At 41.6% G+C, this 15,066-nt stretch overlaps 1 protein-coding gene across 4 annotated transcripts in view; it reads left to right on the top strand.

The window, feature by feature from the left end:
* LOC147114284 (protocadherin beta-15-like) overlaps window positions 1-15,066 on the top strand; it is a 196,607-nt gene that overhangs the window by 40,520 nt on the left and 141,021 nt on the right. The window contains exon 1 of one of the 4 annotated variants that reach the window (XM_085995971.1): window positions 11,647-14,547. The exons of the other annotated variants lie outside the window; for them this stretch is intronic. Coding sequence (XP_085852097.1) covers window positions 12,079-14,547 — 2,469 coding nt within the window. The 5' untranslated portion in view covers window positions 11,647-12,078. Of the gene's footprint in view, window positions 1-11,646; window positions 14,548-15,066 lie in introns of those variants that run through there. 4 annotated transcript variants of the gene reach the window in all.

Genomic DNA, 15,066 nt, shown 5'->3' with positions numbered 1-15,066 from the left:
TTCAAAACTGGAAAGGAAATAAAATTGATCGGAGGCAGGGCTGTGATAGGACAAAAGAGAAGTGAAGAGATATTAAGAGGTATTCAAAACCAGACGAGATGGTAATAGGACAAATGAGGACAAAAGATGGCTCAGATTAGGTGTGAAATGTTCTGGCAGGATGAGTGACAGCTGCCATATGGGAGAGAAAAAAAAAGGAGGGACGTGTTAAAGATGGACGGATTGCACCTGAAAATAGCTGGGAACAATATCCCAGCTTAACTAGTGCTGTGGGGGAAGGTTTAAACTAATTCGGCAGGAGGTTCTGCACCAAGATGTAGTATTAAAAAGTACAAGCAAAGTGCACAGAGAGATAGTAATAGTTAGAAATATTACAGAATGAAGTGGGTTCCAAAAAAAATGCAAAGAAGACTATGTTAGATTTGCAGTGCGTGTGTGTCAACGCACGAAGTGTGGTTAATACGGTTGGTTGGGTGCTTGCACAAATAGCCACGTGGGAATCTGATGGAGACTTGGCTCAAAAAAGGGGAGAATGTAAGAACATAAGAAATACGAGCAGGAGTAGGCCATTTGGCCCATCGAGCCTGCTCCCCCATTCAATAAGATCACGGCTGATCTCTCTCATCTCCACTTTCCTGCACTATCCCCATATCCCTCGATTCTCTTAATATTCAAAAATCTATTGCTCTCTGTCTTGAACATACTCAATGACTAAGCCTCCACAGCCCTCTGGGGTAGAGAATTCCAAAGGTTCACCATCCTCTGACTAAAGACATTTTTCCTCATCGCAGTCCTAAATGGCTGACCGCTTATTCTGAGACTGCGACCCCTGGTTCTAGACTCCCCAGCCAGGGGAAACATCCTCCCTGCATCTACCCTGTCAATCCTTATAAGAATGTTGTATGTTTCAGTGAGATCACCTCTCATTCTTCTAAACTCCAGAGAACATAGGCCTAGTCTGCACCATCACTCGTCATAGGACAATCACCCCATCCCAGGAACCAGTCTGGTGAACCTTCGTTGTACTCCCTCTATGACAAGCATATCATCACTTAGGTAAGGAGACCAAAACTGCACACAATACTCCAGCTGTGTTCTCACCAGGGCCCTATATAATAAGATGTCTTTACTCTTATACTCAAATCCTCTTTTTAATACAAATCATTTGCTTTCCTAATTGCATGCTGTACCTGCATATTAACTTTCAGTGATTCGTGTACAAGGACAACCAGGTCCCTTTGAACAACAACATTTCCCAATCTTTCACCTTTAAAAATATTCTGTTGTTCTACTTTTCCTACCAAAGTGGATGACTTCACATTTCTCCACATTATATTCCATTTGCCATGTTCTTGGCCACTCACTTAGCCTGTCTATATCACCTTGAAGCCTCCTTGCATCCTGATCACAACTTACATTCCCACTCAGCTTGGACTGGTTGGGTGATTGGGCAGAAGCATGGCAGATGCAATATAACGTGGATAAATGTGAGGTTATCCACTTTGGTGGCAAAAACAAGAAGGCAGATTATTATCTGAATGGCAATAGATTGGGAGAAGGGGAAGTGCGTGGAGACCTGGGTGTCCTTGTGCAGCAGTTGCTGAAGGTAAGCATGCAGGTGCAGCAGGCAGTTAAGAAGGCAAATGGTATGTTGGCCTTCGTATTGAGAGGGTTTGAGTACAGGAGCAAGGATGTCTTGGTGATACCACATCTTGAGTATTGTGTGCAGTTCTGGTCGCCTTATCTGAGGAAGGATGTTCTTGCCATGGAAGGAGTTCAGCGAAGATTCACCAGGCTGATACCTGGGATGGCAGGAATGGCGCATGAGGAGAGATTGGGCTTATACTCGCTGGAGTTTAGAAGAATGAGAGGGGATCTCATTGAAACTTATAAAATTCTGACAGGACTGGACAGACTAGATGCAGGAAGGATGTTCCTGATGGTCGGGGACTCCAGAACCAGGGTTCACAGTCTAAGGATAAGGGGTAAGCCATTTAGGACAGAAATGAGGAGGAATTTCTTCACCTAGAGAGTGGTGAACCTGTGGAATTCTCTACCACAGAAGGCAGTAGAGGCCAATTCATTAAATATATTCAAGAAGGAGTTGGATATATTTCTTAAGGCTAAAGGGATCAAGGGGCATGGGGGGAAAACAGGGACCAGGTACTGAATTTGGATAATCAGCCATGATCACATTGAAAGGTGGAGCAGGCGCGAGGGGCCGACTGGCCTACTCCTGCTCCTATCTTCTATGTTTCTATGTATCATCACCAAACTTGGATATGTTGCATTTGGTCGCCTCATCCAAATCATTGATGTCGACTGTGAATAGCTGAAGTGCCCCACTAGTTACAGCCTGCCAACCCGAAAACTCTCTTCTTTGTCTGTTAACCAATCCTCAATCCATGCTACTATATTACCCCCCACTGGGGTAATCCTATGGAGGATTGAATCGTTAATATTCCTGGGTACAAGGTATTCATGAAAGATAGGGAAGCAAAACATGCAGAGGGGTAGAAGTTTTGATTAAGGAAAATATTACAGTGCTATAAAGAGACACTGTCCTTGAGGGGTCAAAGATAGAATCCATTTATTTGGAGTTAAGCTCCAATAGAGGAGCTATTATGTTACTTGGTGTATTTTATAGTCCAAGAAACAGTGGGAAGGAAATAGAGGAGCTGATTTGCAGGGAATTATTGAGATGTGCATGAACTTTAGAGTAGTGATAATGGGAGACTTTAATTACCTCAATATTGAATGGGCCAATGATCGTGTTAAGGACAGAGAAGGGGAGGAATTTCGGAAGGGTGTTCATAAGAACTTATTTGATCAGTATAATACCTGCCCAACGAAGACGGAGGCATTGCTGGATCTAGTCCTGTGGACTGAAGTGGAAAATATCACAGTGCGGGAGAATCTCGGCAATAGTGATCACAGTATGATAAGCTTTAGATAAGTTATGGAGAAGGACAAGGAACAACCTAGAATAAAAATATTTAGCTGGTGGAGGGCTACTTTCAGTGAATTAAGGAGGGATCTGGCCTGGGTAAATTGGAGTCAAATACTGGCAGGCAGTAATGTAATGTAGCAATGGCCAGCCTTTAATGGGGAGAGCGTTCGGGTGCATTCCCACAGGGAGAAAAGGAGGGCAACAAAAAACAGAGCTCCCTGGATGACGAAGGAGTTAGAGAGTAGGATGACAGATGTCAGCTTGATAATAAAAGGGAGAATCTGGCTGAATATAAAAAATGAACAGAGGAGATGTGGAAAATGAAAAAGAGGGGCAAAGAGACAATACGAGAATAGATTTGCAGCTAACAGTAAAAAGAATCCAAAGACCTTCTATAGGCATATTAATAGTTATAGGATTGCCAGAAACGGTGTAACTGATTAGGGACCAAAATGAAATTCTTTTGATGGAGTCAGGCATAGCTGAGATACTAAATGAATACTTTGACCAAGGAAAAGGACTTTGCTAAAGCTATGGTAAATGAGAAGGTTGTTGTGATACTGGATGTGATAAAATAGATAAAGAGGATGTACTAGAAAGGCTTGCCATACTTAAAGTGAATAAGTCACCGGTCTGGATGGGATGCATCCTAGGTTGCTGAGGGAAGTAAGGGTAGAAATTGTAGAGATGCCACTATCTTTCAATTGTCCTTAGATACAGGGGTGGTGCAAGAGGACTGGAGGATAACAAATGTTGCACCCTTGTTGATAAAAGGGGAAAGGATAAATCTGGCAATTACAGGACAGTCAGTTTAACGTCAGTGGTGGGCAAACTTTTAGAAACGATAATCCGGGAGAAAAATAATAGCCACTTGAATAATCAGGGTCTCGTAAAGGAGACCAAATCGTGTTTTTTGATGAGGTACAGGAAGGTTGGATGAGGGCAGTGCAGATGATGTTGTGTAAATGGAACTTCAAAAGGCATTTGATAAAGTATCCCACAATAGGCTTGTTAGCAAAATTTAAGCCTATGTAATAAAAGGGGCAGTAGCAACATCAGTACCCGAACGCTCTCCCCCTTAAAGGCTGGCCATTGCTCCATTACATTACTGCCTGCCAGTGTTTGGCTAATGGATAGAAAACAGAGAGTCGTGATGAATGCTTGTTTTTTTTTGGACTGGAGGGAGGTATACAGTGGTGCTCCCCAAGTTCCAGTATTAGGACCACTGATATTTTTGATAAAGATTAATAACTTGGACTTGCGGTTACAGTGCATAATTTCAAAATTTTCAGATGACACGAAAATCGGAAGTGAGGAAAATAGTAATAGACTTCAAGACGATATAGACAGGCTGGTGGATGGGCAGACACATGGTAAATGAGATACAATTCAGAAAATTGTGAGGTGATACATTTTGGGTGGAAGAATGAGGAGAGACAATAAAAGCTAAATAGTACAATTTTAAATAAGGTGTTTGTGCACAAAAATTTTGAAGGTAGCAGAACAGGTTAACAAAGCAGGTAATAAAGCACATGGCCTCCTGGACTTCATAAATAAAGGCCTTGCGTACAAAAGCCAGAAAGTTATGCTGAACCTATGAAAAACAAATACCAGTTCGACCCCAGCTGGAGCATTGTGTCCAAATGTGGGTTTTGGAGCGGGTACAGAACAGATTTACCAGAATGTTTCCAGGGATGACACATTACAGTTACATAGATAGATTAGAGAAGCTGGGGTTCTTCTCCTTAGAGCATAGACGGCTGAGAAGAAATTTGATAGATATAGCTAAAATCTTGAAGGGTTGATATCGAGTAAATAAAGATATGCTTTTTCCACTGGCTGAAGGGTCGATAATTAAAGGGAACAGATTTAAGATGATTGAGTGAAGAACCAGAGGCGACATGAGGAAAAACTTTTTTATGCACCGCGTGGTTAGCATTTTTGAATGCACTGCCTGATAGGGTGTTTGATACAGATTAAATAGTAACTTTCAAAAGGGAATTGGTTACATTCTTAAAGAAGAAATTGAAGGAATATGGGGAAAGAGCAAGGGAGTGGGGCTAACTGAATTGCACTTCAAAACAGCTGGTGCAGACTCGATGGGCTCAATGGCCTCCTTCAGTGCTGTATTATTCTATGATTCTATGAAGTATCAGTGGTATTGTGCACCGAGTTTAAGGATATACATGGAAAACATGCAGTTACCTTTTTTATTTTGTTATCAAATTTATATGCAGCAAACGAGCATAGTCATGATAATATTTCTGAACATGAGAGCGTCTATGAGAAAACTAAAACGTTACTCCTTAAGTCTTTAAATCATCTAGGTTTTATTGAAGAAAAACAGCAGAGGGATACCTATTAAATGCATATTCTATATGTGGCACAGAATTGCTTCTTTGCTCAGTTTCTACAGCAGCCAACATGATCAATGGCTGCTGTTGAATTAATCTATAGTAATATAATCCAGTTATAGTACATGCAGCAGAAGATAACCTAGGGCTTAGTGATCATATTATGAATGTAACTGAGATATTTATGAGGTTATTTAAGAAAGACAGTGCCAGAAATGTTGCATATTTTATAGCAAAGTATGGTGAACAATTTTATGCAGCCTATGATGGTGCACGCACAGCATACACCATCGTAAATGCCCGCGATGCACATGGCAAAAACTCAGAATTTGTGTTCTGTCAAGATTTTCCTTAACAGATCGTACCCATCCACTGGAAATTCACTTTTGCTGGCACAGAGTTGGGCTATTTGCATATGCGGGTGGCATGCCTCTGATCGCAATTTCCATTCATTTAATTATCAAGTGCTTTAGTCATAAGTAAATTTTAACAAAACTGTTGCTTCATCCGAAAATATGAGATAAAAGGTGACTTCTTTTGATGAAAAAATTAACAAAATTAATGTAATTAAGTTCTCCGGTGCAGCAAATAATTGATAATTCATAGAAATGGAGTTAATAATTTAGAAATTTAGAGTGGGAAGTAAAATTAAGCAGCATTATTTTCACCCAAACATTGATGCAGTTCTAGAAATAGTTTGCTGAGAAACAAATGAAGCAGACAGTTCAAGTGTGATCAAAGCAAAATCGATGCCTTTGTAGAAAGAGTGGAACATCAGAGCCTATAGAGAAGCTGTAATTATGGAGTTAATGCAAGCAAAAGCTCGAGTCAACTTTTCCTACTCTTAAAATGTTTGATGTTGCTATGGTCTCTAAATTTCGCCATGCATTATAAGTAGGGGTACTTCTATTTCCCTCTCTGAAGTTTCAGTTATATTGCATTTTATTTTTGCTGCAAACCTGTTGTGCTCGTGTTTGTCGACAACCTAGGCAGTTCTGAAAACAATGGTCGTAGCTAAGTTTGATTGCATTAATCATATCTTGTTATGTTAGATTAACTATCATAACAAAATATATTTATGCACATCTATTGTTTTTGTCAATTATCATTTCCAAGAGTTGCTTTAAAATAAATTATAATGCCATCTAATTAAGTGACCTAATTCTGTCTCCACAATGTAGAGTTAAATTGTATTAGTAAAGTTCTCTTTTGGTATATCAATATGATTTGCATAAAGAGGATTATGTAAGTTAATTAATTCGGTATGATTCTGTTTTTGGATTGCTAACCTCAGAAAACATTTATACTAGGGTAACAGATATTGTCAATTAGCCTGAGAAAAGGTAATTGACTCTACAAAACTTTGTGGAATACATCACCTAGTCATTATTAATACCTAGAATTATCAAAAGCAATGGTTAAAATCTAAAATCTAGGAGATGGCATTTGTAACTTTGGTATACACAGGTATCAGGGCTTTTGTGATGATAGTACCACTCCAAGTAGCTTTCCTCAAGCACTAGATTTTTGGCTGAAATGTTGTCATCCTCAAGTTGAAGAATATCACTGCTAGAAAATGGAACACCATATCCAATATTATTATCCGGTATAACCAAAAAAGTGCATTTATATATACTCTTTAAAGTAGTCATGTGCTAGCTGCACTTGGTGTGGGATAGGTTACAGGCAGCAGAGTTTGGGATAAGGTGGTTTAGATTGAAGGATGTGTGACTGGCATGGATAATGAGCATTAGTTTAGTTCAGTCTGCAGATGGCAACGGTATGAATGAGGTTTACAGTGGCATATGTGTGATGTAGGGATGGAAATAGGCAATGCTATGCAGGTGGAGGTAGGTGGTCTATGTGATGGAGATTCTTTGCAGTCAGAAACTCACCTCAGTCCTAAATAGGACACTGAACTTGCGACCAGGCTGTTGCAGCCTCAGCCAGTGGATCTGGGGAGGGGACAAAGCCACTGGTTAGTGTATGAGGTTAGGAGTGGGGCCAAAGAGATTGGATTTTGTTGGGTTTGTATAGCATATTTTCAAATGTGGATGTACCATACGATATTGTGAGAGATCCTTAACTTCTAAAACAAGTTCGAGGACTAGGAATCACTGAAAGGTCTGGTTAATACTGATTATTAAATCAAGTCAATGAGATAATACAACTCAACCATTTACATACAATGCATGCGAGATCGATATCATTTATAACTCACGTGCTAAGGACTCTTCATCACAAGGGCGCAAGCCTGTTGTCTTGACTTCTTACACTAGCCTCAGCAAGACAAGATTGAAGTTCTTCAGGAGCTCCAGTATGATGTATGTTTATATGCATAATTATGTAGGATAAATGCGGAAACCAAATGTCATCACGTTCTGTGTGTGTGTGCGGCTGACAAACTAGCTTGTTTAATGGTAAGGTTAACCAATTCCATTTGTTGTGCATGCTTTTGATATCTTAAGTTGTTTGTTACACCCTGTACATTCCACATGCATACTCATTATTTATCTTTAGCATTCGAAGTCTTCCCAGTATATTCATATTCATTATATTCATAACACAGCCACTGCTCCAACCAGATTATTCCCCTACCATCTCCTTGACTAATTTACAATATACGTAATATATTTCTTATTTCTGTTCATAGCTGGTTAATGAGGTAATGTCTCCCGTACTCCACTCCTGACCTTTCACAGCAATTGCAGAATGAGTACTAATGTGTGATATATATTTTAAAAGCTTGCCTTTTTTACTGGAACACCTATACTTGCAACCTTGGTCTTGCCAGTGTTTAGCTGAAAGCAATTGCGTCTTACCCAAGACCATATCTTAGGCAAGCTTTCTGACAGCATAGGCAGTGAAGGGTGGAGAGAAATTATGGGGAAGAAGAGAAGTATGCAGCTTACGTGAAGACTGAATTCATAGATTTTCATGACGTTGCCAAGGGAAACATGTAGCTGAGGAAGCTGAAGTAGTCAATGATGAATCCTTGGGGTCTCCACAGTATCAGATGGTAGAGAAGCCGTTTATAGAGATAATAATCTTGCTGCAGCTGGCTAGGTAAGAATGGAGTCAGGCAAAGGCAGTACCATCTAGCTAGACAAAGATTGTAGGAAGAAGAAATGCTCAACCGTGTCAAAAGCCACAGAGGGGTATAGAAGGAATTTGGCAAATACTACACCATGGTCACAGTGATCGATAATGTCTTTCGAGATTTTAATTAGGGCTGTTTTGACATTGTCCAAAGAGTGAAAAGCTGATTGGAGAGATTCGTTGATCTGAGAGATATCAACACTTCGGTGATGAGAGGTAGATTGGAGAGGGCTTGGCAATTTGCAAGAAGGGAGAGGTCGGAGTTCGATTTTTTAAAGAGGGAGCGATGCTGTTCGTTACATAAGGAAAAGGCACAGTGCTTGTGGCGAAATAACCATCCACAATGCCAGCTGGAATCAGAGCCAGGATGTTTAGTGGTCAGCAATATAGTGCTAATACGGTCGAGGGAGTAGGAGGTAGGTCTCGAATTAAACAGGTTTTTAGGGGGCTTGGGAGGAAATCGGAGAAAAGGCTAGACAGAGACAGGAGTTTAAGACAATGTTGGTGGTTGCAGGGGACGGAGTGAGGATGGTGGTGAGTCTCTGAGGATGGATTGGTTACACAGGCACTAAGAAATCAGGAGAGCAGAAACAGCTAATTGGAGGCTATCTACCTTGCTAATCAAACAAATCCACGAGCACTATTGTTAGATGTGAGCATGGATAGTCATTGAAGAGAGGCAGAAGGAGATGGTTGAGAGTTAAGAAAAAGAACCACGTATTATCTACACACCAAGATGATCATAGACTAGTGACAGAGGAAATTAAGGCTTTGTAGGGCTTTATATGTTATGGCCAGATCCGGTGGGGTTGGAAGGGGAAGGGGAAGGGGGCGTGGGTGGTGAGATATACGAATAATTGTTTGGAGATGGTGTATTCAGTGATAAAGACCATGGATTTAGTGAGGCTACGCCAGATGGCGAGGTCAAGCTAGTAATCCCGAATATGATCGTAGAATTTACAGGCAGGACATGAGGACAACTCACTCAGAGGGGAGAAGGTAAGAGGGTGGACTGAGATGGAGATTTGAATCACTCATGATGTGGATTCACTTATTGAAAGGGCTGAGAAGATGCCAGAGAAGTAAGGGAAAAGACTAAGGTATAAATTGGCAGTAAAGACCACCGGCAGCATTAATGTTTGCTGTGCTGTGCGAACTACGAAGGAAGGCAGTGAAGTTCGTGTCCAGGGGGGTAACCTGGTAAGGAAGGTCAGTGAGACAGGAAGATAGGAGAGTGGTACTGTCCACTTTTGAGGAGTTGTGGTGGGTGCCTTCCTGAGAATGCCAAGAAGCACACAGAAGATCCATCAGATTATAGAAGGGGGATTCAAGCCTGAGACAGTGGCAGGAGCACTGCAGATCGGGGCCTGCAGCAGGAGCTCGAAGGACTAGCTCAAAGCAGCTGGTTCAAAATTAAGATTACTGGAGACGTTCTAAATGACGATTGCAACAGAACACAGTCAGTGCCCATGGGAAGTAAGCTGATAGCACAAAATCAGAGATGAGATCAGCATCAAGAACAGCTCCAACGAGACTAGATTAGAACTATCACAGTTTGGAGTGAAAAATCTCCGCAGAGGAGCAGAAAAGGAGCCTGCAGAAGCAGATCAGGCAGTAGAATAATGGCAAACTAGCAGATAATACAGTCTCTTTGGAAAACAGTGACGAAAACAGAGGTTGCTTTAAAACCCAGCGGTGAAACGGCATCCAGCTCAGTGGAGAAAGGTTTTCTGTCCACGACCCAACACAGCAGCACTGCATAAATGAAAAGCCAGCAGTGCAGTAAAATGCATTTCTGCATCACAGTGGCTTCTTGGAGATGAAATGACAGCGCAGATTCATGGCAACCAAAGCTTACGGTTGACACTAGCCGACTAGACCAGTTTTGATGGTGGACGAGTCCAGGAAATCCAGTGGAAGCAGCGTTCAAATTCTCGAAACAAGCACAGGGAAATAACACAGAACAGAGTCGGACTGGGCAATGTGCTATTCGAAGCAAGGGGTCTAAGTAGTGGGGGAGGGGAGAGGGGACGGGGTAGCATTGGATGACCATGAATGGAGTTGCAAAGGAGCACTAATTTGGAAGTTGCCCGGGAACGGAGTGGTGTGAATCGAGAGGTCCTCCAAGTTGTATGCGTTTATGTTTGACGAAGCTGCCATGGTACCCCAACGTGGTTGTGTTGATTTACCACGTCAGCCATCCATATGGTTTTACTCTGTCTAAAGTTAGTATTACTCGGCAGTTTTGAATTTTCACCCTAACCAAGTACGTTTTAGGTAAGTATTTGCATCTGACAATATATTCGATTCCCTGACTGTGCCTTGAATCGAATATTCTTGTGCGCAGTCTGAGAGCAGTTATCAGCTTCCGGTTCATTTTTTATAGACCGATAAATTACTTCCGATGGCTTCTATATAACCAAGTGGTTCCTATAGAATCAAGTAGACGCCTAATCCGGAATGTTAATGAAAATGAATCAGTTTCGGTAACCATTGCCCTGGATGATGCTACATTCAGAATTATTATGTTATATTTGAACATTATCCAGTATCAACTCTTTGTATATTATGCACAGGGTATGAGTGTATGTTTCTAGGTTGGGAGCATTGCATTACGAGAGACGCAGACTTCATTACCTGACACAGAATAGTATTCCGGGCTGCGAAAACTTGCAATAAATATAGGTAACGAACTCCTTGTTACAAAACTCACCATTTGAGAGTTGTTTTTGTAACAGAATTACTTTGCGTGTATTTTTATTATTATTATTTGTACTCGGAATTCGGTGATGCAAGCAAGGCCGCCATTACTGCCCACCCCCAACTGCCTTGGTAAGGTGGCGGGAGACCTTGTCTTTGAAACTGTGTAGTCCTTGTGGTGGTTGCGCTTTTATTGCAAGTAAGGAGTGGTGAAAGAAAAATTACGGAAATAAATTCTCTTAATTATTGCACGTACGTTCATTTCAAGGTGGTGAACCGGTAAAGCTGCCAGTCAGGGCTAAGAAACATTTTACGTTATCGTCCTCGCATATCAAGCATGCTTCTAAACAATCTATCGAATAACTCGGATAGATGGTTTCATTCAATTGATTTGTTTCGCTGTGCAACCCAAGGATTTGAAAAGAAATTAGTACATTAGTCAAAAGGAATGTTTTTCACATACATGCAATATAATGGTAATTATATTACACCTCAAAGAGGAAAAGTAATAAATCACATCAGAAATATAGAACCGCAGTCAATTAAAGTTGCGCAACTTTAAATGCAGAAAGCAATTCTTCCGGTGTTCAGTAGAGGCAGTATCGCTTTAAGATTACGTGATGTTATTATTGGCCGAGTCTCTTTGTGTCGCTGTCCACCAATGAGATGAAGAAATGTGGCTGAGGATCCAGCACCACTCCCCCTAAACCACACACTGCGCAGCAGCAAAGAAAGGAACAACACTCAGCATTCCACGCTCTCCATTCGGATCTAAGCAAATGCCCGAGAAAATCTAAAGTCACTTGTACAAATATTCTTGACGATCGGGACAAAGGCCTATCGGTGTTGTACAGAAAATACAGCTTTTCAACTCAATAACGAAGGTAATGAACAATTACGCTCTGGACATTACATCAAGCGGCCTACAATTTATCGGAGAAGCTGGCAGTTATATTTGCAGTACTTTGATCCAGAATGGCCTCCTCGCTAAATTGCCGATTGTCGCAATGCCAGATACTTTATCTGATAGTCATATACGTTACAGTTTCAGTTTGTGAGAACATTCGCTACACAATTCCTGAAGAATTGGAGCTTGGTGCCTTTGTTGGGAATATTGCTACGGATCTGGGGTTAGATGTGAAACAGCTATTAACGCGTAGGTTTCAGATTGCATCCGAGAACAAAAAGCAATATTTAGACGTGAATTTAAGAACTGGAATTCTTTTTATAAAAGAAAAAATAGACAGGGAGGAGCTTTGTGAACAAACCCTCACATGCGTATTGATGTTAGAGGCTGTGATTGAGAATCCGCTGAAACTACACCGTGTAGAAATTGAGGTCCTAGACGTAAATGACAACGCGCCCGTATTCCAGAGAAAGGAGGTTAACTTAGAAATCTCAGAAATCGTGCTAGCTGGAACCAGCTTCCTACTCCAGAGCGCGCAGGACCCGGACGCGGGAACCAACGGTGTTCGCTCCTACCAACTGAACCCAAACCAGCATTTCACTTTGAAATCACAGTCAGACAGCGAACAAACCGACATCCCAGAACTCGTGCTGGAACGACCCCTAGACCGGGAGCAACAACCGACTCACCGATTAACACTGACGGCGTTTGATGGCGGAAACCCGGAGAAATTTGGGACCACCCAGATTATAATCACTGTGCTTGATGTGAACGACAATGCCCCGGTTTGTGAACAGAACGTTTATCAAATCACCACTGCCGAGAATGTACCCAAAGATACTTTGATTGTGAAAGTAACAGCGGTGGATATGGACGAAGGCCTAAACGGCGAGGTAATCTATTCTTTCAGCGATCACACTCCCGATAAAATGCGTGAGCTCTTTAGCTTAGATTCAAGAAACGGAGAAATCAGAGTAACCGGCATCGTGGACTTTGAAGAAGCAGAAAATTATCAGATTTTGGTACAGGCTAACGACAGAGGTACACATCCAGTGCCAGTATACTGTAAAGTTTTGATTAAGGTTACTGATGTTAATGATAACTCTCCTGAAATAATGATAACTAGTACGTCGAGCACGATCCCAGAAAATGCTTCTCCGAACACTGCAGTAGCTCTTTTCAAAGTTACGGACCGAGATTCTGGAAATGCAGCAGATGTTCAATGTCGCATCGCCAATGATACCCCCTTTAAGCTGAACAGCTCTTTTAATAACTACTACACATTAGTCATCCACGGTGATATAGATCGTGAAAAGGTGCCAGACTACAACATTACCGTTACATGTACGGATACAGGCTCCCCTCCCCTCTCGACCAACAAAACCATCCGCGTTCAAGTCTCAGATATAAATGACAACGCGCCACGCTTTACGCAGCCTTCCTTCACCATGTATGTGACAGAAAATAATGTTATTGGTGCTTCAATTGGTTCTGTGTCAGCCTTTGATCCGGATTCCAATCAAAATGCCGAACTGACGTATTCCATTTTGGATAGGCTGATAAACGGTTTGCCTGCATCATCACTCGTCTCAATAAACCCAGCCAATGGTGTGATGTTTGCTCACCGCTCGTTTGATTTTGAACAACTTAAAACATTTCAATTCTATGTGAAGGTAAGGGATGCTGGATCGCCACCGCTCAGCAGTAACGTAACTGTGAATGTGATCATCGTAGATCAGAATGATAATGCCCCTGTGATCGTGTCACCTTTACCAAGTAAAGCGTCGGCAGCAGAGGAAACAATACCAAGATCTGCCGATTCGGGTTACTTGGTTGCAAAAGTGACAGCCACTGATGCCGATGCTGGACAGAACGCTAAACTTTCCTACCAACTCCGTCAGCCCACTGATGAGAGTCTGTTTACTGTGGCTGTTGAAACAGGAGAAATCTGGACAATTCGCCGCTTTAGGCATAAAGATTTACTGAGGCAAACAATCATAATTTTGGTGAGGGACAAAGGAACCCCATCCCTTTCATCCACACTCACCATCAATGTATCAGTGCAGGATGATACTACAGAAAATGCATCTAATATCGGCATGTTGGGGACCTCTGTTCCATGGAAATACGACTTAAAATTTTATTTAATGGTTGCTTTTGGCTCGACCTCATTGCTATTACTTGTGGCGATTGTAATCCTCAGTATTAAGGTGCACAGAGGTAGAAATGCAATTAATAGTTACTGTTGCTGTTGGAACACGGCGTATTTTCTCCGGAGTGATTCGATCCATGGAATCCAAAAGGCTAGTGTGAATCTTCAAATACCACCCAATTACACAGAGGTGTATGATAGCGGGGCTCTCCCACAGTCGTTTCGCTATGACGTGTGTCAAGATTCAGCCATGAACGATTTCATGTTTCTACAGCTACATGGTGCGGCCGCGCCTATGATTAATATCCAGACTGGCTCTTGTGTCGCTGCAGAACATGAAAAGGCATCAAACTCTACGAGCAGGCAAACCACTGAATTTCACGAGGTGAGTACTGCATTGTTAAAATATCATGCTTCACTTATCATGTTAGCAGGCACGGTAGTGCAGCAGTTATGCGACTGGACACGCAATCGATCATGCAATGGCGGTCTGAGAAGTTGATTGCACTTAAAATATATTTCGAAATAAAAAGAAATCTGCTTTCAGTAAATGTAACCATCAAGCTTTCGGAATGTCTAATTAACCCAACTAATCAATAATGTCGCTAATGTCATTTAGGGATAGAAACTTGTTTTCCTTACCCATTATGACCTACATGTGCCTCAAGTCCTACAACAATGTGGTTGACAATTAGCAGTCAGAGCAACTGGAATAAGAACAGAGTAGGCCATTCAGCCCCTCAATTCTGTTCCTCAATTATATCATGGTTGATCTGAACCTCTGCCCCCTTTACCCAATTCTGTTCCATATCCCTTGCTATCTTTACATATAGGTACAAAAATCTATCGACCTCAGTCTTGAAAGTTTGAAGACGTTAATAAAACTATGCATCAGCTATTGATC

Source organism: Somniosus microcephalus, chromosome 8, assembly GCF_052327205.1.
Source record: "Somniosus microcephalus isolate GS21.2 chromosome 8, FLI_Smic_1.0, whole genome shotgun sequence".
Classification (NCBI taxonomy): Eukaryota; Metazoa; Chordata; class Chondrichthyes; order Squaliformes; family Somniosidae; genus Somniosus; species Somniosus microcephalus.
The sequence above is the reverse complement of the archived record's forward strand: the minus strand, read 5'-3'. Positions and strand labels throughout refer to the sequence as shown.